Source organism: Bidens hawaiensis, unplaced genomic scaffold, assembly GCF_021521415.1.
Source record: "Bidens hawaiensis isolate Kalapana, Puna unplaced genomic scaffold, B.hawaiensis_p1.1 tig00010894_1, whole genome shotgun sequence".
Classification (NCBI taxonomy): domain Eukaryota; kingdom Viridiplantae; phylum Streptophyta; class Magnoliopsida; order Asterales; family Asteraceae; genus Bidens; species Bidens hawaiensis.
The window spans coordinates 520,465-546,973 of record NW_027491841.1 but is presented as its reverse complement, the minus strand read 5'-3'; the positions used below and the strand labels follow the sequence as shown (position 1 = coordinate 546,973).

Below are 26,509 nucleotides of genomic sequence, written 5' to 3'. Positions count from 1 at the left end.
CTTAATTTAGGGGTTTCTTTTACTTTTTTATGTGGAAAGATGTACATAAAATGCAGAATTGGGATTGCATTTGTGTTTTACTTTACTTGACACGGTTTCTACTGGTGAACTGTATCTATATATATATTATATCTATATCTATTCATGTGTCTGTCTGTGTGTATGATTGATTGCATTAGCATTTCTGAGAAATGAGAATTTAAATTGTTTAGTGTTCATGGTGTCACACTTAAGACTAGCTTTTTAAAATCTTGAGCTGAATTGCTAGTTATAGTTTTCAAAAATGGTAAAATCAAAATGACTAGGTTTGTTCAGTCGAACTGAACAAAACGTGTAACGGGACCTGTTGGAACCCACGATGATTCTAAAGGAACTGTTGGAACCCACAATGATTCTGAAGGAAGGAGTCAGTAGTTTGCTCTAAGAATGGCAATATATTTGTAAAGTTTGAGTATGTATTTTTGTGTGTGAGGTACTGAATGAATCTGGAAGATCCTCTCCTTTATATAGTGAATAGGTATTTTTATTACGCAAACATGGTCCTAAAGCTATGGTCCACTAGTCTTTAACCGAAGAGCTTCTTCTTGACCTCTTATCTTTTTGTCTTAAGTTCCATCAATTCCAGCAGCATGGTCTTGATCTTCATGCATGGTTGTCTTCCTTTTAGCCCTTAGGATGTGCTTGGTTGACTCCATTAAGCAAGCTTATTAGACAAATCTTCAAAAACTTCTATAACCCTTAGTTCTCTCTTGTTGTTTTAAAAGGTTTCTAGTTTCTTGGTGACAATAGTCTTTTGGACTACCAAATGTTGTTGGGCATGCGTCTCTTTCCTCTGGGTCGGCCCATTATGCGGGTAACCTCTTCAAGTCTCCCAAGTCTATTGTGCTTGTTATTTATTACAAGTACAATGGACTCACAACAAGTCTCCGTTTCTCCCTTTTTGTGACCCGTTGCCTAGACAAACACCTTAAGTAGCCAAACCCTTCTAATATTATGGCTTATCTTCGTAGGATCTGGCTCATAACGATGTCCATGTTTGAAAAATGAGAAACCTTTCTTCACACTTTCCCGAGGCTTAATGATGGCAGTCCCATCAACTGCTTCCTTTACTTTCGATGGCTATCTCTTTCCAACCACCCCACTTTCAGTTTCTCTCCCTCTTTCTCTCTCGTTCTTTCCTTGTGGGGTAACCTTTGACTCGTCCGGAGGGCGGTAGAGGTAGGTTTTATTTACAGTTTTTCACTTTCTGATGTTTTTCCAAGGCTCCCTTAGGATGACATTTTCATACCCAATTGGGGAATTAATGTGGGAACTTATGTCCGAACTTGCTCATGAGTTATTAAGGGAAGTTGTCGATCATGCTCGGGTCCAATCACTCACCTAACTTCTGAGTTTGGCATGTCCTTGGTTAACCACTTTTTCTTGGGGATAGCCATGTGTTAATGAGGGTGACACATACCATCAAAATATAGCGGGGATTGAAAGGTTGAAAACTGAGGGTGACTAAAATATCCTAAATCTGAGGAGGCATTTGGTTCTTCTGGAAGAAAAAGGTTGCTGACTTGTCTAAAGAGCTTAAGTTATCGTGGCTGAGTTTGAAACTTGCAAGACGGAAAAGGCTTGGAGAGCTATGTGTTCCCCCCTATTAGTTTTATTTTTTATTTTTTCTTGTATGTGGGTTGCCTATTAGTCTGTTTTTTATCTTCCTTTTGTTGCCAGCTGACACTTCCTCTTTATCGAAGAAAGTGATGCATTTAGAGACCTAAAGAGAAAGCCAAATTTGAGGAAAACTTGGAGGAAGCAGAGGCGGCTGTTGCTTATCAGAAGTCAATAATCAGCGAGGTGGTTCAGAAAAATATGAGCGTTTACTCCAAGAACGTGTTGTTTTTGATAAGGCACATGCTCGGTTGGTGGAAGAAAGGCAATAGTTAGTCAGGGAGGGTTTTTGAGAGGCCAAGTCATAAAGGGAGTATACAAAGTCTAGGGATGTTCTTAGTCGAGCGATCTCCGCTGCAGGCTTCCAGCATGGTTTAGGAGCAAACTATGAGCATAGAGCTAAGGGGATCCCACTTATAGAGGCTCCTAGATTTTCATCTACTGCTGCGACCGAGGCCGAAGCTGCTTTTGCCTCTTATGCTTCTCCGGTTCCTCCTATCTTGACTCGGCTGTCTAGCTCCCCCGACGTCTCAGTGAAAGAGATAAAGTTTCTCGTGGAAGCAGTTGATCTTCTGACTCCAACAGCATGACCTGTTCATAGGACTGTAGGGTTTCTTTGTTAAAAACATCGATAATCGTGTCTTTAAGACTATGGTGATATGGGTTTATATTCTCTTTTGAACTTGTTTGGATGTAATGGTAGACTTATGGTAGTGCTTGATGCTACACTATCGCTATCTAGTCAAAAACGATAAAAATCAAGTTCCTAATTACCTTAAGCAAGGTAGGTTAAGTAGGGTGTCGAACCACGAGGAGTATGTTGTCAGTGTAACATGTAACCATTTTCTAACAATATGAAGTAACAGTAATGAGTGCTGATCACACTAGCAAAAGATTAGATTTTATAGCAAACAAGTAAACTGAGCAAGTTCAATCAATAGACAAAGACAAATCACACCCGGGGTTCAAGCAAGTAAATATACAGTAATATCATGTTTACTTAACAGATTAATTGACAAAGATCAAATCAGATTGATAAGGAAGTTAAACCTTAGGCATCAACAACCGCTAACACACTAGGGCTGAGCACGGTTCGGTTCGATTGGCGAAACCCAAACCGAAACCAAAGTAATCGGGTATTTAAATATGCAAACCGTTCGGTTTTCGGTTTTCTGGTATTTCGGTTAATTTCGGTTTCGGTTCGGTTATTTTTGGTTTTTTTTTCAATTATGTGTTGACATTGCAAAAAAAAAATGCATATTTTAAGTTTGTATAAGAACGTGTTAGAGTACCACACTCCACATATATATTGAATTTAAAAAACAAAAAAAGGCACGTGTTATGTGGAACTATACGAATACAAAGTTGCTAAATAGAGTTTAAAAATTAAAAAGCATTAAAAGTTTAGTCCCAATCTTCATTCAGCATCATCCGGTTTTTCGGTTTTAGTCCCGATCTTTATCATCATCAATCTATTCGGTTCGGTTTTTTAAAAATGGATAACCGAACCGAAACCGAAATTTCGTTTTTTCAAAAAAAACAAAAAATTAACCGTCTATTAATGCTTCGGTTCGGTTTTCTTCGGTGTGGTTTTTTCGGTTAATTCGGTTTTCTGCTCACCCCTAGAACACACGGCACAGGATATCAAACAGTCCATGCCAGTGTGACTCAACTAAGGGCAATTGTATTGATGAAGCTTAAAATATACATAAAATTATATAAATATTTCCTACATGTTAAATAGTTTTTGGGTTAATAATTACTTTTAATGAATTCATATTTGAAATTTAAAAAGCTTAATGGTAAATGAGGTAAAATATGAATTTTATCATATCACAATAAATAATTTGAATAATAATTAATCAAGTTGTAATTTTGGTAAAGATCTTATGAGTTTTCAAAAAAAATTAATTAAATAAGGAAACAAATAATATTGTAATATTTCTAATTGTTTCCTACAATGATTTATTCATAAAGCCAATGAAGATATATTACTTATTCTATTTATGTCTATATAATCATGCACAGTTAAGAATTAAAATATCATATGGCCCAATATTATTTACATGGTGATGGGCTTCACTTCCAGAATCTTCCATGATTTTTAGGGTTTGGGCTTGATATTTTCCTATTTAAAGACCCCTAAACTCAACCTTAATCATGACCCGAAAACCCTAGCCGACTTGGATGAATTTGGGAGCTCCAGAGGAGATATTTTCGAGGGTTTGTGTTGATACACGTTTTGTACGTCTCAGTCTTTATCAGGGCATTAATGTAATTAATCTAAAGTATAGGTGTCTTAATGTAAATATGGCTAAATGGGCCATTCGCTCTAATGTAATGTTACATTCGTTACCCCGTAACGAATGTAACACATTCGTCTAATCTGTAAGCTCATTCGTTAACCCAGATTAACGAATGAGATAACGAATGAGGGCTACTCGTTATATGTTAAATGTATTAACGAATGAAGAGTTCATTTGTGTGGTTAATGTAACGAATGACACATTCGTTAACTGTTATGTTAACGAATGTGGTCACCCCCTATATATATGCTGTAAATTATTCATTAATGTAAGCCTTTTCAAGCTTGTTTATCAATTCTCTCTCGTTACTCTGCCAGTTCATTCTCTCACATCATTGGCATCAATCCTAACGTATATCGACCTTAATCGTATACCTAACCATCATGTATCGTCGTAATCATAAGATCTAGATCCTAACCCCAAAGCTCTTTCAAGTGGTATCAGAGCCTTGGATCTGATCTTCGATATATAATCAAGTTAAAACAATAATCAATTGATCAATTCGAACATGAATTGATTGATTTTGTGATTTAATTGAAGTTCAAAATCAGAGACTGGTTATTCGTTAAATTGAACTTGATTGAAGAATGTTTGTGATTTTGGACATGGCTAGATAGGTTCGGATTTGGTGTTGGATTGTTTTGGTATAAGTTTTAAGTAGTTTCAGTAAGATTCGGACGAGTTTGAAGTTGAAATTGGAAGTTTGAATCGTTGAAGACTGATTTGTTAAGATGAAGTCTTATTCGTTAGGATGAAGACTGATTCGTTACACTCATTCGTCATGCTATCTTATTCGTTCAACCTTATTCGTTCAACTTTCATTCGTTAAAGCCTGATTCGTTAAGCCATATTCGTTAATTCCCTTCATTCGTTATGTTAATCTTCATTCGTTAAGCCTGTTAACGAATGAGCTTATACGTTAAAACCTCCTATTCATGTGAACAGTGTACGAATGAACATTCGTTGAGAAGTCCTATTCGTTAACTTTCATTCGTTAAAGCCTGATTCGTTAAGCCATATTCGTTAACTTTCATTCGAATATCTTAGACATTCGCTAAAGTAATCAACTTTTAACGAATATACCATTCGTTAAAGTATCTCAGTTTTAACGAATATTCCATTCGTTAAAACCTATTCGTTATTAGCTCATTTGTTAATCCGTTAACGAATGTGAAGAGATTCATTAAAACCCATTCATTACTTGTTCATTCGTTACTGGTTCATTCGTTACTGACTCATTCGTGTGAACAGTAAACTTTGTTAAATCCCTGAAGTTTATCAGTTGGTTTATGATGGCTGCTCAGAATTCATCTTATTATGCGTTAGCATCACAGAACGTCTTATTGCAACAAATGCTGACGATGGATAACGAGATAGGCAGTCATAATAAATGTCCCAAGCTGTTGAAACTATCGGACTTTGACCGTTGGGAACCAAGATTCCGTGCACATCTGGGATCTGTGCATCCTAGTAGTGTTCGTTTTCTTGATGATGTTTATGTTGCACCACTGATCGGTAATGACAACACGAGTTGGACTCCGAAACCGTTTAAAGAGTATGAGACACATGAGTTGAAGGACTTTGAAAGTGAGACGAAAGCTTATTCTACACTTACTATGGCTTTACCGGAACATATTTTTCATTAATATAGTACGATTAAAGTCTGTGCTTCACATGAGTTAAATGTTTTATAGATAATATATATAGATAATTATATATTTAATCTTACATATTAGTGGGAACCGGTTTTAGGTCAGCGATAAAGAAGGAGTTCGGCTTCAAAATGTGGTGAGGAAATTCGTAGATTTGTTAGGCGAGTTGGTGGTGACGGATTTCATTCCGTTTACGAATGGTTTTGACTTGGGGAGATATGATAAAAAATGAAGGTGGCAGGTAAAGAAATAGACAACATCATTGAAGGATGGTTAAAGAAGCGAAAGAGTGAGGCGCAAGACGATCAAATTTTCATGGATGTGCTGCTTTCTGTTCTCCAAGATGCATCAGAGGAGGATTTCCCTGGTTATGACCATGATACAGTTATCAAATCACATGCTTGGTAAACTTATTTAACCTTCAACAATTACTGCATATATAAATTATATATCTAGCATAACAAATATAAAAAAACGGTTGAAATGTATATGTAATCATCTGTCTTGAACTTCAAAAATAATATATGAACACATTTGGTTTATATATAGAGCACACATGTACCAGTTATTTGTAGGTTAAATTAGCTACACATAACTATAGGTAAATTTTTAAGAAATATATTAACAAACTCGATTAATGGATTTTTTATTTAATCAAGCTTTATGTAAAAGGTCGGGATGCGCAATAGTCGGTTTTAGGCTCAAAATGAACCAAAAACTAACATTTCGGTTTTTAAAAATTATTTAGTTGTGTTTTTATAGCTTTTGATTTGGTTTGGAGTGGTTTTTTCATTTGGGCTTGAAGTATTTAGACCAAGGAAAAAAAGTAACCTAAAATAATGATTTTGGACTTAAGTCATTTTAGTAAGTAATAATGAATTAATGATTGTTATATATTTAGGCTGGGTTATTCTATTTATTAGTTTCTTATAAATTACATACAACTCAATCCTTAAAAAGAAATCCATACACTCGATTTGGTTCGGTTTATCTATTTTAATTACACGCAAAACCACTGCGGGGATGGAGCGACAGAAGTTTTGAGAATTCAAGAGAATGTCACGACGATAAATTCGGAAGGATCTCATCTCATAATTATCCATGACTACTTATGTCTCTAGCATGAACAATCGATCGAACACTACTTGAAAACGGCTCTTCTGCTCAAAAACTACTCGAGCTCCATCGCAAACTATTTGCATTACAGTTACAACCTGTTGAATTAGGACCAAGACAAAAAGATCGAAAAGGCCAGTGCTTCCTTTGTTGAAATAAGGACAAATGGGATCAAACAGGAAGTTCGGTTTTGATGAAACATAAAACCAAACAATCGTTTTTGTTTGGGTTCGTTTATTCCAGTTCGATTTTTCCTGTACGGCCATTTCTTTTTCATGCACAGCTCAATTAAACAGTATAAATTATTTAAAAAAGCATGAGCTATAAATGACTAAGATTTAAAAAATATGGTTTTTTTTTTTCTTTTTGTTCTCGTAATAAGATTTTAGTGTTTTGCAATGAATCTCTCCCTAATTATTTACTTGAGATAACCCTGTGTTGTTTATAATCAAATCCACTACATTTGCAATTGCGCAGACAATGATAATTGGTGGCTCGGACACGACAGCTGTGACATTAATATGGGCTTTATCTTTGCTACTTAATAATCCAAAGACACTAAAAATCGTCCAAGATGAAATTGATGAACTTGTTGGAAGAGACAGACTGGCGAAGAGTCAGACATAAGGAACTTAGTTTACCTCGTTGCTGTTGTCAAAGAAACGTTGTGTTTGTAGTTGTACCATGTTGTACCTCTCCCCGTTCCTCATGAATCCAAGGAAGATTGCATCGTGAGTGGCTCAACATCTCGCAAGGCACATGCTTGTTTGTAAATCTTTGGAAAATCCATCGAGATCCAAATATATGGTAAGATCCTTGTGAATTTAAGCCAGAAAGATTCCTAACTAGTAAAAAGGATATTGATCTTAAAGGAAACATTTTGAACTGCTTCCATTTGATAGTGGTAGAAGAATTTGCCCAGGTGTTTCATTTGCCTTACAGCTATTGCCTTTAATACTAGCCAATGTAATTCAACAATTTGCTTTACACAAACCATCGAATGAACCAATTGATATGAGTGAAGACTTGGGAATAACTACCATCAAAGCAACACCATTGGAGGTCCTCTAGCCCCTCATTTACCCCTTAAAATGTATTATGATTGCACTTGATTGCTATTATAAGCATCAACCATTTATAAACCCCACTCTAGATAATCAATATTCCCCAACTTCTTGTTACTATAAGCTAGTATCACAGTACTTAGATTAGTTATGTTTGTTTGTAGTTGTAAACATCTCCATAAACAAATATGCATGCTTTAGTTCTTGTATCCTAGAGGAAATAAACTTGGATCTAGCCATCTGAGATGACCGATCCAGTCACCACAAATGTGCACGCTGTCTCTTACGTGGAACGCCACTAGGAGTGATAAACTCAATCCAGCCATCTGAGATGGCTGGATACCTAAAATCCATTTGGTCTATTGTCAGATACCTAAAAACCAATATTTTCTCAATAAACCTACTATTTTAAAAATAAAATCTATAACTTCCAATATCCAAGTGTGAAAACCATTGTGACTTAGGTTTAAACCTTGCAACAAATTTGCTAGAAGCAAATGAGAAGTGACCAAGAATCCTGCATGTTCGTTACAAGCGACCAATTAAGTCTCATAAGTCCAGGCGTATATTTGCATATTCATCATAGCATAACCACAAATTATCGCACCTTAACAAAATTAACCTTCACCAAATTTTAAAGACCATTAATGCAAATGCAGAAACTATTACAATGGCTTTAAAGACCATTTTTGAAGATAGTCATAGTACTGGTAAGTATGGCTTGTATTTTCTAAACACATAACTTGTAGATAATAGAAACCCACGTCACAAGGATATTTATAGACTCAAGGTAGGGTGGGAGCCACACTAGCACCGATAGGGAACAGGATGATGTATGGAAAGTCGAACCCACTGAAGCACATTTTCAAACAACATCCTAACCCACCCTTCGGTGCCAGTCACCGTTATCCACCTGCACCACACTAAATTACAAAAACACCCTTCTAACTCAATGCACACATCGTGTACACCATACGTGTCATCGATTTATAATTATTATAACTATTCGCCATTTCGAGCACTCATTACGACGCCCAATAGTAAACCTACAAGCTTACCGAGCAAGACAAGTGTTGTGGTTAGGGCAATGCCACCGGAGATCGATAGCAATGGCGCTTTGAGGAAGTTTAAGCTCAACGAGGCGTCGTTCCTGGCTTCTCTCATGCCGAAGAAGGAGACTGGTGCCGATCGGTTTGTTGAGGCGCATCCCGACTTCGATGGCCGCGGTGTTGTCGTTGCGATTTTAGGTTATCTCTTAGCTTTTCGTTATCGTTGACCTTTGAAATTGAATAATTATTAGTCGACTGAAGCTTTCGATTAGACGTAGTGATTCGATTAAAACTATAACTGAATCAGTGAATCGAGTGTCTGTGTTTAGATTATGAGAAGATATTTAGTTGTTACGTATGGTTGATTGATGAATCGTAGAGTATGAGCAAATGATTGTGAATTGAATGAAATGAATAGGTGAATCGACATCAATGCGTATAGGAATTTTGAAATAACTGTCTGAAACTGAACAAGTAACTGCCTAAATAGATCAACTGAAGACATGATGACTGAACTGAATATTCAGTTAATTACTACTTTTCTTTAATTGTCTGGTTTAGTTATTTATTAGTAACAGTATGACATATGATGTTTAGAAAGATAACATGATATATCGTATCGTACAGTATGAGCAAAAGATTGTGACGTGAATAAAATGATTAGGTGAATTGGAATCGATGCGTTTCGTGTTATTCAGGGAGATATATCCGTTTAACGTGTATAAAGCTGTTGATAATTGTGTAAACCTAACTAAAACTGAACAAGTGACTGTCTAAATATATTAATTGATAACTTGATGACTAAACAGAATATTTAGTTAATCATGACTGTTCTTTAATTATCTGGTTTAGTTGTTTATTCGTAGCAGTTTGATATGTGATGTCCAGAAAGATAACTTGATTATGTATTAGTTTAGTTATAGAACGCAATTGGATGGACCTTATTCTTTCAGATTGATTTTATGAACGTCTAACCGAATAAGTAACTGTGAAGTAAATCAACTTTAGACATGATGACTAAACAAAACAATCACTACTGTTCTTCTTCAACTGTCTGGTTTAGTTGTTTATTCCTAACAGTATGATATGATATCCAGAATATTAGCATGATCATGTATTAGTTTAGTTCTAGAACATAATTGGATGGACCTTTAATCTTTCTTGATTGATTTTATGAAAATCTAAAACCAAAGAAGTAGCTGTCTAATGAAATTGACTTTAGGACATGATGACCAAACAAAATGATCACCACTGCTATATGATATCCAGAATATTAACATGATCTATTAGGTAGTTCTAGAACGTAATTGGATGGGCCTTTAATCTTTCGTGATTGATTTTCTGCAAGTGAAAGGTTTTCCTTTAATGCTATTTTTCTGCTTTCAGATTCTGGTGTTGATCCAGCTGCAGCAGGATTACACGTGACCTCAGATGGCAAACCAAAAGTCCTAGATGTCATTGACTGGTACCCTTCAATATTCAATCAGTTTTGTTATATTTCTTCCGTTGGTGATATTATTTTTACTTTTATAAATATTTCCTTTCCTCGCAGCACTGGTAGTGGTGATGTTGATACATCAACTGTTGTAAAGGCTGATGAAAATGGCCGTATTCATGGTGCATCAGGTTGGTAGTTGTTATATTGATTTAAATGAGTAGCTTGAAGTTGAATATATACCACTTTTAAGATATATGATTGATTCTTTTGAATGATTGTGTTTTAGGGGCGTCTCTTACTATAAATCCTTCTTGGAAGAATCCATCTGGGGAGTGGCATGTGGGATACAAATTGATATATGAGCTTCTTACAGACACATTAGTATCTCGTTTGAAGGTGGGTCTTACTTTGCGAGTGGTCTGAGAGCATTATTCATATATTTAATAAGAAATAATGTAACTGTTTTCTTATTTTTATTTGTGTGAAATTTGTAATCTGGAGCAGAAAGAAAGAAAGAAAAAGTGGGAAGAGAAGAATCAGGAAGCAATAGCTGAGGCTGTGAAGCAACTTGAAGAGTTTGACAAGGTTGTTCCTACTAATTCATTATTTTGTCATCTGATAAAGTGTATGCACGTTTATATTATTATGGTGTCTAACAAGTTTTGTAACTTCAGAAGCACACAAAGGTTGATGAGGTGAATTTGAAAAAGACCCGTGCAGACCTTCAAGATCGAGTTGATTTTTTGAAGAAACAACCAGATGTCAGTGCTATATCTTAAATTTATAGTTTCTTCCTTTTAATGTTTTGAAATGTATTTATATTTATGTGCATCTGTGTTTGTATTAGAGCTATGATGACAAGGGGCCTGTCATTGATGCTGTTGTCTGGCATGATGGAGAAGTGTGGAGGGTGGCTCTTGACACACAGAATTTTGAGGGTGACGTTGGTTGTGGGAAACTTGCTGATTTTGTTCCCTTAACTAATTTCAAGTATACTTGCTGACTTTGACACCTTTTTTTATTCTCTTTTTCTCATGCTTAGTTGTACTTTATGTGATATTGATCAATTATACAGTTCATTGTGCCCTCAGTCTGCAATAATCAGATTATCAGTTCCAAGTAATATAACACGGAGATAATTTTGCAGGATTGAGCGGAAGTATGGTGTATTTAGCAAGTTGGATGCTTGTACATTCGTGACCAATGTTTATAATGAAGGTAATATTTTGAGCATAGTAACTGATAGTTCGCCGCATGGCACTCATGTTGCTGGTATTACAAGTGCTTTCCACTCAAAGGTATGACCTTAAATTTATGCTCTGTTTGTATCTAATCCATTTATGACCACATGGTCACTAAATTTTATGTGAACTTACAGGAACCGTTGCTTAATGGAGTTGCCCCTGGAGCACAGATAGTTTCATGTAAGATAGGTGACTCACGCTTAGGCTCAATGGAAACTGGAACGGGCTTGACACGTGCATTAATTGCTGTTGTGGAGGTATCATAACTCTTATTGTATTCAACTTTATACAAGTAATTTTGTTGTTAATTAATCTGTTTTGGACCTTTTCAGCACAAATGTGATGTTATCAACATGAGCTATGGAGAATATACGATGTTTCCGGACTATGGTCGTTTTGTGGAGCTTGTTGATGAGGTCATAACCTAAAAAATGATTAGATTTCTTGAATGTGGCTTTGTTTGTTTATTTGTCATTTACAGGAAATTATTATTGAATACAGGTGGTAAACAAGTACCGTGTAGTGTTTGTTAGTAGTGCTGGCAACAATGGGCCTGCGTTGACCACTCTGGGTGCGCCAGGTGGCACCACATCAAGCATAATAGGAATTGGTGCTTATGTCTCTCCTGCTATGGCTGCTGGAGCTCATGCTTTAGTTGAGGCTCCTCCCGAAGGGCTTGAGTACACTTGGTAACGTTTTGTTTTCGGAGGAAATTATTGAATGTTCTCTCAATCTATATTAAAGGTCTATTTGGGTTATGTTTCAACTTTTAACGGGTTGAGTAGGTTAATCGGGTTGAAAGCTGCCCAAGTATTGGTTGATAGTTATCAAACTCTTAGGTTACATTTGTTTTTAATAATAAAGTCAATGTATTGATATGCATTAAGTGTGTGTAAATTAACTGATTGACCCAAGCTGTTTTGCTGGAACCCATTTCGTCCCATTACACAACCCACTACCCAACCCACTTTGAGGGTTGGTGGGTTGAAGTGTGCAATCCAAAACTGGGTCGTATATTATTCGTGTAAAAGATTTCTACCCTATCCTGCACACATAAATTCTGGCTGACCCGAACACGGCACGTTTAACCAATTTATCAAAATAAAGTGTTAAAATTTTTTTAAACAAAATGGATATAAAATATAGAGTCGGTAGAGAAAATGAGTAATATGAGTTTTTTTTTTCTTTTTTGAGAAATATTAAATATCTTGAAAATGTATTGCAAATTGCAAGTGTATCTACAGAAAAATGAACAGAAAGAACAAAAATATAACTATAAAAGTTTTTTAAATACTCAAGCAGGTTAACAAGTCAACTCGAATACGGACCGTTTGTTAAACGGGTCGTGATAGTCAACCGAAAACCTGTTCTTGATTTGTGCTGGGTTTCGGTTGTGTCAACCATCCCCTTTAGTTTTATATGATGTAATTTGTACCGTGTCTCCTATGAAAATGCTTAATGAAATGTGAAATGACAGGTCTAGTCGGGGACCCACTGCTGACGGGGATCTTGGCGTATATGTGAGTGCTCCTGGTGGGGCGGTGGCCCCTGTTCCTACATGGACTCTCCAGCGACGTCAGCTCATGAATGGTACTATCAGTGTGTTGACTGTTTGACCTGTGCTCATGTTTGTTCCTAGTATGTATTCATAGTACGTATAGGTAGCCAGTATGTCTTTCATATTAGTTAGCAAAATCATAACTAATGAAGTTTACCTACTTTCTCTCAGTCTCACGACAACTGACTTTTAACTCTTTTCAGGTACATCCATGTCATCCCCATCTGCATGCGGTGGAGTAGCTCTGATCATCAGTGCAATGAAGGTATCAGTGTCTTTTAACTGTTTTAAGATACATAACTTTTTTCTTTTGTTGTAAAGTCATATAAACATAAGATAACATTATGCAGGCTAAGGGGATTCAAGTGAGTCCTTATAGTGTCAGGAAGGCCCTTGAGAATACTTGTGCACCGATTGGCTGTTTGCCTGAAGATAAATTATCTAATGGACATGGCCTTATTCAAGTTGACAAGTTAGATTTAACTTCATGCATTATTTAATTATTTTTTTATATCGAATTCCTTACAAGTGACTTCCTTCAGGGCCTTTGAGTATGCTCAGAAAGCAGCTGATTTACCATGCATTTGGTATAAGATAAGCATCAGTCAAGCAGGAAAAACAAGTAGGTTCAATTCTTAAACTTATTGTATTTCAAATATCATGCCCTAATTAAACTTATTGTATTTCAAATATTATGCCCTAATTAGCTCTTTCAATCGATTGCAGCATCATCAACATTGCGAGGCATATACTTAAGAGAATCTAGCTACTGTGATCAATCTACTGAGGTGACTATTATAATTTAAAAACACTTCATATCATTATGTAGTTTTAAAAGTATTCTAAAATGAGCCAGCCTTATAACCATTCACATATTTCTATTGAAACAGTGGACAGTGCAAGTTGACCCACAATTTCATGAAGGTGCAAGTAACTTAGAACAGTTAGTCCCATTTGAAGAGTGTATTGAGTTGCGCTCTACTGGAAAAGAAGTGGTTAGAGCTCCAGATTATCTACTTCTCACTTACAATGGCCGTAGCTTCAAGTAATATAATCGTTTCTCTACTTCATTCTTTATGACCCAAATTTGCATTTTGTAATTTCTGCTGATCTTTTGTTTCTTTCTACCAGTGTGGTTGTAGACCCCACGAAGCTTAGTGACGGTTTACACTATTTTGAAGTGTGTGGAATAGACTGTAACAACCCTTGGCGTGGTCCTCTTTTCCGAATACCCGTTACTATTACAAAGCCAAAAATTGTGGAAACTCGGCCTCCTATAATTACATTTTCTGGATTGTCTTTCCAGCCAGGTGGGTTTGTACACTGATGATAATTTGTGAAAATTATTTACATATATTGTGTGGTATATAACTGTTTTCTTTTTTTACTATTTATTACTTCGACAGGCCATATTGAACGCAGGTTCATTAAGGTCCCATACGGGGCTACTTGGGTTGAGGCTACCATGCGAACTTCAGGGTTTGACACTTCTAGAAGATTCTACATTGACACTGTACAGGTATGTGGCATAACTAGAGTTGACACTTCTCGAAGATTCTACATTGACTTTCTTACAAATCTACAGATCTCACCTCTAAAAAGGCCTATCAAGTGGGAAAGTAATGCAGTATTTTCATCTCCATCTACAAAAAGCTTTACCTTTTCTGTGGAGGGTGGTAGGACGATGGAGCTAGTGATAGCTCAATTCTGGTCCAGTGGTGTAGGAAGTAATGAACCTGCTGTTGTAGAATTTGAGGTTACATGTTTTGTTTATGTGTCTCTCTAATCATTTTAAATATTGTTTCATATGGTTTTTTTACTGATTGTTTCTATGTTAATATTTAGATTGCATTCCACGGGATAGATGTTAACAAAGATGAAGTGATCCTTGATGGAAGTGAAGCACCTGTTAGAGTCGAAGCCCAAGCTTTATTATCATCTGAGAAACTTGCTCCTACCGCCAAGCTAAACAAGGTACAACAGATTTCATTCATAAATCATTAGTATCATTTTGTTCATGTGTTTGTACTAAAGAAATTCATGTATCCAAAATCATATTGCAGATTAGAGTCCCGTATCGTCCCGTTGATTCAAAACTGAGTGCTCTTTCAGCAGATCGAGATAAATTACCCTCTGGAAAACAGATACTTGCATTGACTTTGACGTAAGTTTTGGTGGACTTTTCTCACTCGTTCCACTTCACTTAGTTATTTTTTTGAATTATATATCATTAATGTCTTGTGCTGCAGTTATAAATTCAAGTTAGAAGATGCTGCTGAAGTAAAACCACAGATACCCTTGCTCAATAATCGTATCTATGATAACAAGTTTGAATCCCAGTTTTATATGATATCAGATTCAAACAAGGTATTTTTTTGTCAATCATGCATATAATTCATGATCTTGTTTTGTTCACTTAATAAATTCTGTTTCTTTTCCATTTATTGTACATAGCGTGTATATGCAATGGGTGATGTCTACCCAGATTATGCAAAATTGCCCAAAGGTGATTACACTTTACAACTGCACTTGAGGTATGATTCCCTCTTAAATGCTTATATATATGTGCTTATAAAGTTGATGAGTTGCTTATTTCTTGGAATTTCTGAATTTTTCAGACATGAGAATGTGCAATACTTGGAGAAATTGAAGCAATTAGTCTTGTTCATTGAAAGAAAATTGGAGAAGGTATATGTGAGATGCCATGCAAAATATATATTTTTGGTACTAATATTTGTATGTTTGCCATTTAATGTTATAAACTTCTAATAGGAGGCTGTGCAATTGAGCTTCTATACTCAACCAGATGGTCCAGTCACAGATACTGGTAGTTACAAAACATCAACATTAGACCCTGGGTTTGTTCTCTCTCCATATTTACCTCCTCATGTTTGTATATTTGGCATTTAGTGACCTTTATGTTTTATCTTGTAGATCAAAAGACGCCTTTTACATAGGACCTCCCACTAAAGACAAGCTTCCTAAGGTAAGTATCTATTTGACCAATGCTTTTTATTTATTTCAGTATTAAATTCCGTATTAGATATATATGAAGTGGATGATTTACAATACTTGATTGTTGCAGAACTCTCCTGAAGGGTCTGTACTACTTGGAGCAATTTCGTATGGTAAGCCTTCAACTGTGGTGTCAGATCAGGCAAACGACCCTGAAAAGAATCCGGTATCATATCAGATAACTTTTCAAGTCCCACCACCTAAGGTTATAATTCGATACAATTAATCTTTTTTCTTTAGCATACCATAGATTATAGTTATGTAACTTTATATGTTTGACAGGCTGATGAGGATAAGGGAAAGAATTCTACTTCCAAAACTTCAACAAAAAGTGTATCGGAGCGTTTAGAGGAAGAGGTGCGTTTTTTCTTTTTTCTTTTCTTTTTCTGCTTGCTAAAAATACATAATTTATCATGTTTGTGGTTGACCAGGTTCGTGATGCGAAGATAAAGGTTCTTGCAAGCCTAAAACAAGGAACTGATGACGAACGGGCCGAATGGAAAAAATTATGCATCACACTCAAGGTTTTGTTTGTTAGTTTTGACTTTATAATAGTAAAATAAAGAGGTAGCAGTTACAGCAAACTTACAGTGATTGTTAATGTTTTTAATTGTTTATGTTTTTATGTTATTGGTAGACGGAATATCCAAAATACACTCCGTTGCTGGCCCGAATATTGGACGGATTGATATCCCAAGAAGCGGAGGATAAATCACACCATTATGAAGAGGTAATGGATGATATGCTTTAATGTTTCAGTTTTGTAAGAATTGCATGTTAATGGTTTCCTTGTGACAGATAATTGCTGCAGCAGATGAGGTTGTTGACAGTATTGACAGAGTCGAATTAGCAAAGTTTCTTTCCATCAATGGTGATCCTGAAGATGAAGATTTTGAGGTATATCAAGATATTATTATCTCTATATGAAGTTATCTCTTGTTTTAGTGATGTAAACTTTTTGGTGAATTTATCTTGTGAATTTTTTTTATAGAAAACGAAGAAGAAGATGGAGACAATACGTGACCAGCTGGTTGAAGCACTTTACCAAAAAGGTTTAGCTTTAGTGGAAGTTGCATCCCTTAAGGTATTTTTATTATTATTATTACTACATGTTTGCCTATGTTATTTTAGTTAATATTCTAGTGGCAAGAAACTTGTTGAAAATATTGTTTTCATATAGTGATGTATCATTTGAATGGTTTGAGCAATGGTGTTATTTTGATGTATAGGGTGAGATGGCTGCGTTGGCTGCTAACTTGGATGCAGAGGTTGTGGATAAACCCGATGGCCAATCATCAACATCTTCTGTTGATCTATTTGAAGAGACTTTCAAAGAGCTGCAGAAATGGGCCGACTCCAAGTCCTCCAAGTATTCGACTCTTGTGATGATACGTGAACGACATAGTGGAAGACTCGGCACTGCACTCAAGGTACACTTTGTTTTGTCTTGTGTTTTTATACGCATAAACATGTATTTATAAATAACTTGAAAATGGGGGCAGGTGGTGAATGGGATGATTGAAGAAGATGGAAAGAAGAAGCTTTATGAAGAAAGAATATCTTTGCTTGTGCAAAGCGGGTGGGAGCATTTGGTGGTGTATGAGAAACAATGGATGCTTGTGCGTTTCCCGCCAGCCCTACCCCTCTTCTAGACTAGTCGGATTTCTTTCTTTCTTTCTGTCATAATACTATACGACTAATACATTTCTTTAATAAAATGCTGTTGCTGGTTGGACTGTTTGTGATCAAAGTGAAACCATTTCTTTAATAAAATGCTAATGCTGTTGCTGATGATCAAAGTGAAACCAGAAGCTGGTTGGTGTTGCATGTTTTGAGGTTCGTTGTTAGTTAGGTGCATTCGTAAATCAAAATTGCTTTGGCTTCAAAACCTTTTCTTTTACTTCCAGAAGTTCACGCTAGGCTAGAAAGTAGATGTTTTAAAACCCCTCTTGTATCTTAACTGGTGACATGCAGACAGGTGGTTTGCATAAAGGAAATAAATTCAACTAATTGGTAGTCTGCTTAATATATTCCACTACTCTATTGCTTTGAGAAACCTCCAGCCACATCAAGAATGAGGATTAATTCTCATTGCAACCAAAGACATAATTTGCAAAAGATTTTGAAACACAAATGGGAGTAAGCTAACTAACAATTAAAGTAAGGAACGTTAGTTGTTTGTAATCTTTTTTCGAAATGCGTATGTCATAGTGGCAGACTAGCAGTGATGTCTTTCCCAAAGGGTCTCATTAACACTTGGCATAACTAAGGTTGTTTGTAACAAAAAACGTTTTACCTTCGTAAATTTAACTTCTCTCTCTAATTTTGTATCTAATTTCTCAAGTTTTGAAAATATGAGGGCCCTGAAAATACATATGCTAGAAGTGACTATAAAATTTTTTAAATAAAAAGATGCTAGAAGCGACTAGGTTACACATTTTTAAATTCAACGCGCGACACATTGCCTAGATCTTATATAATGGAGGATATTGGGTGTTGCCTAGATCTTATATAATGGAGGATATTGGGTATTGACATATGTTAAAAGATGTATTAAAAGATGTATTAGTTTTTATTAATCCCAACTGCGTATGATCTTTTGATTGCTGCTGATTCCAACTAACGGATTTGTTGATAACGATCTCACCTTTTATCATATTTGTTCTCTACGGTTCGCGACTAACGGATTTGTAAAAACACTTTTTGCCAGAAAAATCACATTTTTTTACCGAGAAACTCAACCTGAACACCACCACCGCCACCAACTGACTCACTAGTCACCACCAACCAACCACCTCCACTGGATGGTTTAGGATTCCAGCAACCTCAACAAATGAGGCTTTTACTAGAAACATGGTCCTAAGTCTGGTATAATGTTACAAAGATGTTTGTGACAAAAAATGTTGAGTTTCCTGAAAAAAAACGTGAGTTTTTCAGCAAAAAAAAAACAACATTCTTTTGACGACCTGCAACTAACATTGTTAGTTAATAAAATGAGATCAATATCAGCCAACTCGTTAGTTAGGACCGGCAGCGACCAAAACATGAGGCTGGGATTAATAAAAACCAATACACCATGTTAACATGATAGTCAAGTAGATTTTAGTGTGTTTTGACACACCCGTGCTCGGCTGATAAAGAATGTTGACTAATATTTAATCACTGTTATAAATAAATAACCACTAAATTATGAAAAACAAGACAGTTATTAGAGCCGTTCACTCTCCATCATCATACTCAAAAGTCATGAAATAGCATGATAGCATCATCAAGAATAAAAAGAGAAGCTTCTAGAACCTTCCATTTGGCACGCAATCGGTTTTTTATAGCGGCATCGTCCGCAGTTCCTTTAACCACCAACAGACTCTGCAAACACATTTTAAGACACATTAATGTTTAAATAAACAAGTTTCATAATAAACAAAAAGAAAAGAATGCATACATCTTTAGCTAGGTCATTCTCATGAATAATGCGAAGTTTTAAGTTGAGTGCTGCGTGATACAAGTCATCTAAAACCTGTTCCCAAACAGACCGTTTATTCAACTTCCACAGCATAGTCTCCGACTTCTGAGCATCGTTTCCGTTTCCAATTCTCTGAAACAAACAGATGTTTTAATCTTATTTCTACCATATTGTTTTCACATGATTCATATAATAATTTTGTAACATTTAAACAGAATTACAAGTTTTAAATGAGTACCTCGAGATGCAAGAAATCATCTTTCCATAGCTTAAAAAGAGCAACCAGTGCATCTTTCTTTTCAACAAATGTAGTGCTCGCTATCTACCAAAAAGTCGGACAGCAAACGGGCCAAAATCATTTTATAGTCAACAGATAAGACAAACTTTGGTCAACAGATTTAACTACCTTATCCGTCTCAATAAACCGCTCACGTTCAGCCAATAACCTGAACATCCTATAAGACTCTCTTCCATATTTCTTCATCACAATCGATTCAACCTGCAAAACACAAAACCGCAAAAAAAAAAAGTAAAAATAAAAATACCTTTTTTGTGAATTTTTTTTATAATTAAAATTAGAGCGTGGACCAAACCTCCTGGGCTTGAGCCTGATCGATGATTTTCTTCAAGTCTGCACACATAACAATTAATACTCAAAAAGAAGTCAACTTTTTAGAAATGACATGTGGCGTTTACGACCCATTTATATAATGGGTCAGGCTGAAAGTACCTATGCTATATGTTTCATTTATTGCAATTGTCGGGAGTTCACAGCCCAATTGAACAAGGGTGGCCCGAACACGCTCTAAAGTCAGACTTCGACCTTCTTCGGTCTTCATTGCTTCATCAAATATGGTTTGCAACAAAAGCGGGACTGTAGATAACATGTCACAAAATAATATTAGAAAAAACAAATAATAAATTAAGCTAATATGATGTTTAAAGAAAGAGTTTAACCTGTTTTTTCTATTTTGACTTTGGTTTCATCTCTTCTATTTGCCTCAAATACTGCACGTAGAACAATACCAGCTATGCTATCTATACGTTCAGTCACATGCAAAACACATGCCTGTAAACCACACACAAAAAGTTAATATCAAATGTGTGCATGTGTATATATAGTGTTAGGATCAAATAGAAATAGATTTAACATGCTGAGCGTACAAATTACTAGAGCGATTATGCTAACACTAGAGCAATTATTTTTACTATACAGTTTTTGAACTAATGTAATTATTATTACTCCGCTTCATTTTTTGTAGTAGTTTACTCAGCTTCCTTGTAACATTTGTTAATTTTCTCATGAACAACCTTAACTTAATGCAAATTTAACCATAAATTAATCAAGCAGAAAGAAAGCAACCTTATGACGTAGACGTCGAACAAATTCCTCAAAATTAACGCGCCAAAGTATTTCTTTATTTTTGTTTGTCGCCCAATTTTCAGTTTCAGATTCTAAACAATCTTGCTTACGCTGTAAAACACAATATATGTTAGGGCACGTTATCTTAATAAACTTGGAATAATAAGTATAACAGCACAAAAGTTAAAATAAATGAACCTTTTCCCCAACAATGCTTGTGGTGGGAGACTTTTTGATATCATCAGCATCCGCATCATCATCATCATTATTATTAAGGACCCCGTTGATCAACGCATCCGACTCGACTAAAAACCTTAATGATTCCATGGGAGCTGTAGCAGCCAATGCACGTGCCTCTAAGGTTTGTGAAACATCACCTATCTGAAAGAATCAAAGTCACTTGCATACATTTAAGGATAAACAAAACCTTAAAATATGCAACGATGTTTTTGCAATATAAAAGAATATTTGGTAATTTAAGTCAAAACTACTTATGAACCTACATGGTAAGTCTGTATACAAGTTGGCTCGTTTATCCGAACCAGCTAAGATGTTTAGCTCAAGCTCAGGTCATAAATAGCTCGAGCCGGCTTGCAGCTCGTCCAACTTGTTTTTTTTTTGTTTAATTTTTTTATTTTTACACACAATGATATATTATTTAACATACATATGATGCATAACAAATAAACTACAAAGATTACAACCTATTTTTACATTAAAATTTGGGTTATAATTCACACACATATATATATATGTGTGTGTGTGTGTGTGTAAAAATTTGGGCTTTAATTTAAACTAGTAAGCCAATGAGCCGAGCTTACCTTGGCTTGAGCACAGGCTCGGCTCGTTTACAGCCAAGCTGAAATCGAGCGAGCCAAAGCGCCAAGCTTACCTTGACTCGAGCTTGGGCTAGGCTCGGCTAGTTTACAAACAAGCTGAATGTGTACCAGTTAAACAAGCCAGCCAAATGGGCCAAGGTTACCTTGACTCGAGCTTGGGCTACACTCGGCTCATTTGCAACCAACCTTTGACTTGACCTTGGGTTACGCTCAGCTCGTTTACAACCAAGCTGAATTTGAGCCCGTTAAATGAGCCAGCCAACGGTCCGAACTTACCTTGGCTCGACCTTGGGCTTGGCTCGGCTCATTTATGAATAAGCTGGTCCTAAGTAAACCAGCTAAATGAGCAGGCCAACAAGGTGAGTTTGCCTTGGCTCGAGCTCGGGTGCAGCTAGGCTCATTTACAAACAAGTTGATTTCGAGTGAACCAGCTAAATGAGTGAGCCAACGAACCGAGCTTACATTGGCTTGAGCTTGTTCTCAGCTCGTCTCAACTCGTTTACAAACACACCGACGCTCGGTGTTTGAACAACCCTACTACAGGATAACAGTTGTTACCTTAGACTTAGCACCTCGTTTCTTTGGACCTTCCTCTTGCGGTTCAAGAAACGGTTCAACAGCTGGGCATCTTTCAATAAAACGAGCTTGAGCAAGTTTATTAAAGTTTTCATGTAACACATTACTCGCATTGCCATTTTCTGCATAGTAATAAAACAATTTAGCATGTGTGTTTAACTCCTAACCTAAATCTAAAATCTTTAAATAAAAAAATACAATTTCATCCAAACTAACCTCGATTTTTAATATTTAACTCACTCCTATCCATAATTTGATTCATGGATAGCCTACCATGTTGAAGCAACCCATCAAAAACATACGCACACTGTCAAAATTCAAAAACAAACACGCGAGTATATATTAATAATAATAATAATAATAATAATAAAGCGACACAAAAAACAAGGCCCGAATACTTACATCTCGACCAAATTCATTTGACACGATCGATGAAAACTTAGGAAACCTCATATGGTGAATAATATTGTCATACAATGCCATATACTGAGTCACAATCTTTGGCGGTTCCCCAAATGAACCTAAATTAACAGTAATTGGATAAAATTAATAGTCAACACTCGATGATCGTTAATAAGTGATTAAAATAATACGTACCGGGTAGTTGAATATTGAATGCTTGAACACAATTATGATGAATTAACACGAGCAAGGAGTTGGCAACCTGCTGTTTAGTAAGTTGTGTGTATTTTATGACTTGCATTTGTGATAACGGTCCTTTATTAAGTAGACAGTCGCATACTTTCTGCAAACGCCCGTGTTAGTGTTATTATTCGTTAATTTTGTTGGTAAAAGTAAATGAAAACTTGAATGTGTTAGGGTTGTTTATTACTTACGGAAACGATATCACCGAAATAAGTAGAGATGAGATGTACGGCGAGTTTGATACCGTGCGGTGTGGTCATGCTTTGAAAATGAAAACACAAATATTTGAAAATCAGTAATAAGTATAAGTCTTGTCTTTTGTTACTTTGTTTTATATATTTTGTAGTATACATATTTATTTAACAGTTAACAAACATAAACATGATCAAGAAACAAAATTGTACAATTACTAATAAATGAATACACACAGAAGCATTGTTTAAACAATAATAATAGACTAATGATGCAAATAACACGTGGGATAGTGAAATAGGTTTGTTTATGCATAGAAATTAGGGTTTATGAGCTTATTAGATAAGGATGAAACCTAATTAACTATAATTAAATGAACCTGCAGCGGACTGGACTGAACTGGAGTGGTTGGCCGGCGGTGGTGGATGAAGCGTCCGGCAGTGGTCTCTGTTTTGGAGGTCTGGTTTGACGCCAGCAGAGAAGAAGATATTAATTAATTAACCCCAGGCCCAATACATATTATTGGGCTGCCAAATCAACAACTCCGTCTGTCTATCTGGCCCCTGTTTTTTTACTTATACGTGTCTCACAATTTTTTCTCTTTAAAACTAATATATTATTATAGATCAATTATTATTCACTTTTCTTTTACACTATATTTATATAATATCTATATATTTTTATAAATATAAATATTAACATATTATTTTACTTTATATTTCAAAATACTTGGTGAATTTCAAAAATCAACAACAAATTATGTTTCTCAAATGAAAATTGTTTCGGGTTTGTTGTGAAACTTAAATTTGATTTTATGAGTCAAAAGTTGGTAAATAGATTGTTTGGTACAAGTTAACTACATTTAAGTCAAAATTTGTTACAGGTCAAAAATAAAAATTTTGATTTTTTAAAAGTTTGAGAATGCAAATTAGATTTATTGTCAAATTTGATATGGGTTCAAAGTGTTGACTTGAAAATGTTAAAATTATAAAAGTTAGAATTTTATACATGATTCGTGTTTCAAATTTATTTTTAAAGGCATTTTTTGAAATAATTAAAAGGTTCAAAATTTGACAAATTGACTATTATTCCTTCAACTATTAAAATTTAATAAAAAGATTGCCTATCAATGCTTTTAACTTTTATCAAATTGAAATATTTATGTTAACATTAACTATTCCTTCAATGGTGATCAAAACGTTGTATGGGAAGCATGTCATGCAAAAATATGCTGAAATGAAACAAAATATTCACAAAATTGAATGGGTTAGCATGTTATTTTTTCTGTTGTTATTATGACCAAGTCAAGAAGCTATCTGAAACTTATTAAAATCTTTTTCATAGTGTAGCTCAAAAAAACATAGTTCTTGAATGACATTCATCGTTATAATTTAATGTTCTACTTTCCTTTGATGGGTGGTAAATTGAGAAATATATCAATAAGGTAACGTTCATTTTGTATTTAGGCTGAGTGGTTAGAACTACTATCGTATGAGAGATCTTATTTCCGAAATTTGTTCATAACCAAAATTCTTTTAATTATATATATATATGACATCTAGAATAAATTTTTCAATAGAAAGAAGCATTCTCGGGTACATTTTTGCACGAGCATTTTTTTTTATTAAGTTCATTTAAAAAAATAATTTTGTGATATAAATAAAATCAATTTATGTAATTTTATAATTTGAATTATCCCGTGTATGACACGGGCTTTAAAACTAGTAATTATATATATATATATATATATATATATATGTATTATATTTTTGAAATTTCTAATCAGACACATAAACACTGTTCATTTATTTTTGCGCATTGAATTGTTGTATCTTCTACTTTGATGTTTGTATGATCTGATTATTCTATTCCTTAGTTGTTGTCTCTTTGTATGCTTTACACATGTTCTCAGTAATATATTTATTTAATTAGTTTAATTATTACTTTTCACCTACACTTGTTACCTCACACTCGATTTTGGAGCTGCATGCTTCATCAGACTCTCTCTTTCTGATTTCTTTGTTTAGCCAGAAACCAGCAGCTTAAAATTAGTGCTCTATGAGCACTTATATAGTAGTTGCAAAAGGGAATTTGGGGGAATTTGAATGTTTCTTTGTGACAGACCGATGATGTTGGCCTGCTATTTGGCTTGGCAACTTCGGTTGCAGCCATGGCCCGGTGGTTGTTAACACACGCATAAACACTGTTCATTTGGTTTGTGCTTTGGATTGTCTTGCCTTCTTCTTTGATGTTTGTTACGATCTGATTATTTTATTCCTATGGTTGGTGGTGGCGGTAGTCTCCTGGCTTCTCGAGTCAAAATTTGACAAATTGACTTTGACTCGGCAATGAAGTGTATCTGAGCCTCTGCTGTCTTTGATTGCCAACTGTGAAGGCTTGGTTGTCGATATGAAAGGAAGACCGCCTCATTACAAATCTAACTGCGTTCGTTTATTTTGGTGATGATGTTTCGGTCATAGGCATGGCAAGTTATGTTGCAACCCTGGTCCGAAGCTGAACCCATTGTGATTCCACCTCTTCAGATCGGTTTATGGCTATGATGATGTTCGGTTTTTGGCCTAGAAATGTATGTTGCAACCGTGATACCGACTTGAGCCTAGAGTTGACCAATTCAGTTATACATTATAGAGCCATAGACAAAGTTTGATTTGATTGATCATGATATACTTCAATGTGGTGTTGGTCTTTATTCTAACTTTTACGGTTCCAATTTGTGTTTGATTCGTTGTTTTGACTTATTCAACTTTTCACACATTATTTATATTTATATATTTGTTTTGCATTTATGAAGCTTTTGGGTGTTAATTGCTGTAAATAGCAATAGACTTTGACATGGGCTATGCAAGTGTGTAAAGCAACTGCATTTAATGTTTACGGTTTTCATTTCTTTCAACTACCTGGCACGATGAGCAATTGAACTTGCTATCTTATGCTACACTAACAACTTATCTTACAACTTGAACTTGCTATCTTATGCTTACACTATCAACTTATCTTACAATGCCGGTCTAAAACCCACGCAATGCGCGGGTTCGAAAAACTAGTTTATATAATAAAATGGGAAAATTATGAAAATAGGCTTTTTTTTAGGAGGGAGGGTATGAAAATAAGCTAAAAAATTTTCAATTTCCAAAAATAAGCCATCCAAAACTGGCATTTGGTTTCGCGTTGACGGTTTTCATCCATCACTAAATCGTTGACACGTGTAAAGTGACTGACATAATCCGATAGTTTTACTTTCAAATCTATCTGTCCCGATTATTTTGGTCTGAAATTCGTGTTCACGTGAAATTCGTCTGGAATTTCGTCTTC

The 26,509-nt window shown here is 35.4% G+C and overlaps 2 protein-coding genes across 2 annotated transcripts; one reads left to right on the top strand and one right to left on the bottom strand.

Moving 5' to 3' along the window:
• The first annotated feature begins 5,842 nt into the window (after positions 1-5,842).
• On the top strand, positions 5,843-17,787 carry LOC143536701 (tripeptidyl-peptidase 2-like). Its single transcript, XM_077030635.1, has 36 exons — positions 5,843-6,018; positions 8,878-9,041; positions 10,230-10,308; positions 10,396-10,469; positions 10,568-10,677; positions 10,786-10,866; positions 10,956-11,042; positions 11,129-11,271; positions 11,429-11,579; positions 11,660-11,782; positions 11,858-11,941; positions 12,027-12,214; positions 13,003-13,115; positions 13,287-13,348; positions 13,434-13,555; positions 13,626-13,705; positions 13,810-13,871; positions 13,974-14,128; positions 14,215-14,393; positions 14,490-14,602; positions 14,669-14,839; positions 14,929-15,057; positions 15,147-15,247; positions 15,333-15,450; positions 15,538-15,617; positions 15,702-15,771; positions 15,856-15,941; positions 16,018-16,069; positions 16,169-16,303; positions 16,381-16,455; positions 16,530-16,622; positions 16,736-16,828; positions 16,897-16,995; positions 17,090-17,182; positions 17,328-17,528; positions 17,601-17,787. Exons 1-36 carry the CDS (start codon positions 5,843-5,845, stop codon positions 17,748-17,750), a joined length of 4,092 nt encoding a protein of 1,363 aa, XP_076886750.1. The 3' UTR covers positions 17,751-17,787.
• A 1,462-nt stretch (positions 17,788-19,249) lies between these two features.
• On the bottom strand, positions 19,250-23,244 carry LOC143536683 (uncharacterized). The gene is made up of 14 exons (XM_077030619.1): positions 23,176-23,244; positions 22,937-23,084; positions 22,742-22,860; positions 22,556-22,646; positions 22,322-22,461; positions 21,123-21,305; positions 20,925-21,035; positions 20,519-20,630; positions 20,292-20,435; positions 20,155-20,192; positions 19,968-20,060; positions 19,800-19,883; positions 19,541-19,693; positions 19,250-19,464 (listed from the first exon to the last, which is right to left on the bottom strand). Exons 1-14 carry the CDS (start codon positions 23,242-23,244, stop codon positions 19,336-19,338), a joined length of 1,614 nt encoding a protein of 537 aa, XP_076886734.1. The 3' UTR covers positions 19,250-19,335.
• Between the last annotated feature and the right edge of the window lie 3,265 nt (positions 23,245-26,509).

Bases quoted from the DNA above. Each gene is read 5' to 3' on its own strand.
- LOC143536701 (XM_077030635.1), top strand. From the start codon at position 5,843: ATGAAGGTGGCAGGTAAAGAAATAGACAACATCATTGAAGGATGGTTA. The intron at 15,248-15,332 runs GTAAGTTTTGGT...CTTGTGCTGCAG, and splicing joins ATACTTGCATTGACTTTGAC to TTATAAATTCAAGTTAGAAG. The intron at 15,942-16,017 runs GTTTGTTCTCTC...TTTATCTTGTAG, and splicing joins ACATCAACATTAGACCCTGG to ATCAAAAGACGCCTTTTACA.
- LOC143536683 (XM_077030619.1), bottom strand. From the start codon at position 23,244: ATGACCACACCGCACGGTATCAAACTCGCCGTACATCTCATCTCTACT. The intron at 21,306-22,321 runs GTAACAACTGTT...TGATTCTTTCAG, and splicing joins AACGAGGTGCTAAGTCTAAG to ATAGGTGATGTTTCACAAAC. The intron at 19,694-19,799 runs GTACTCATTTAA...TGTTTGTTTCAG, and splicing joins ATGATTTCTTGCATCTCGAG to AGAATTGGAAACGGAAACGA.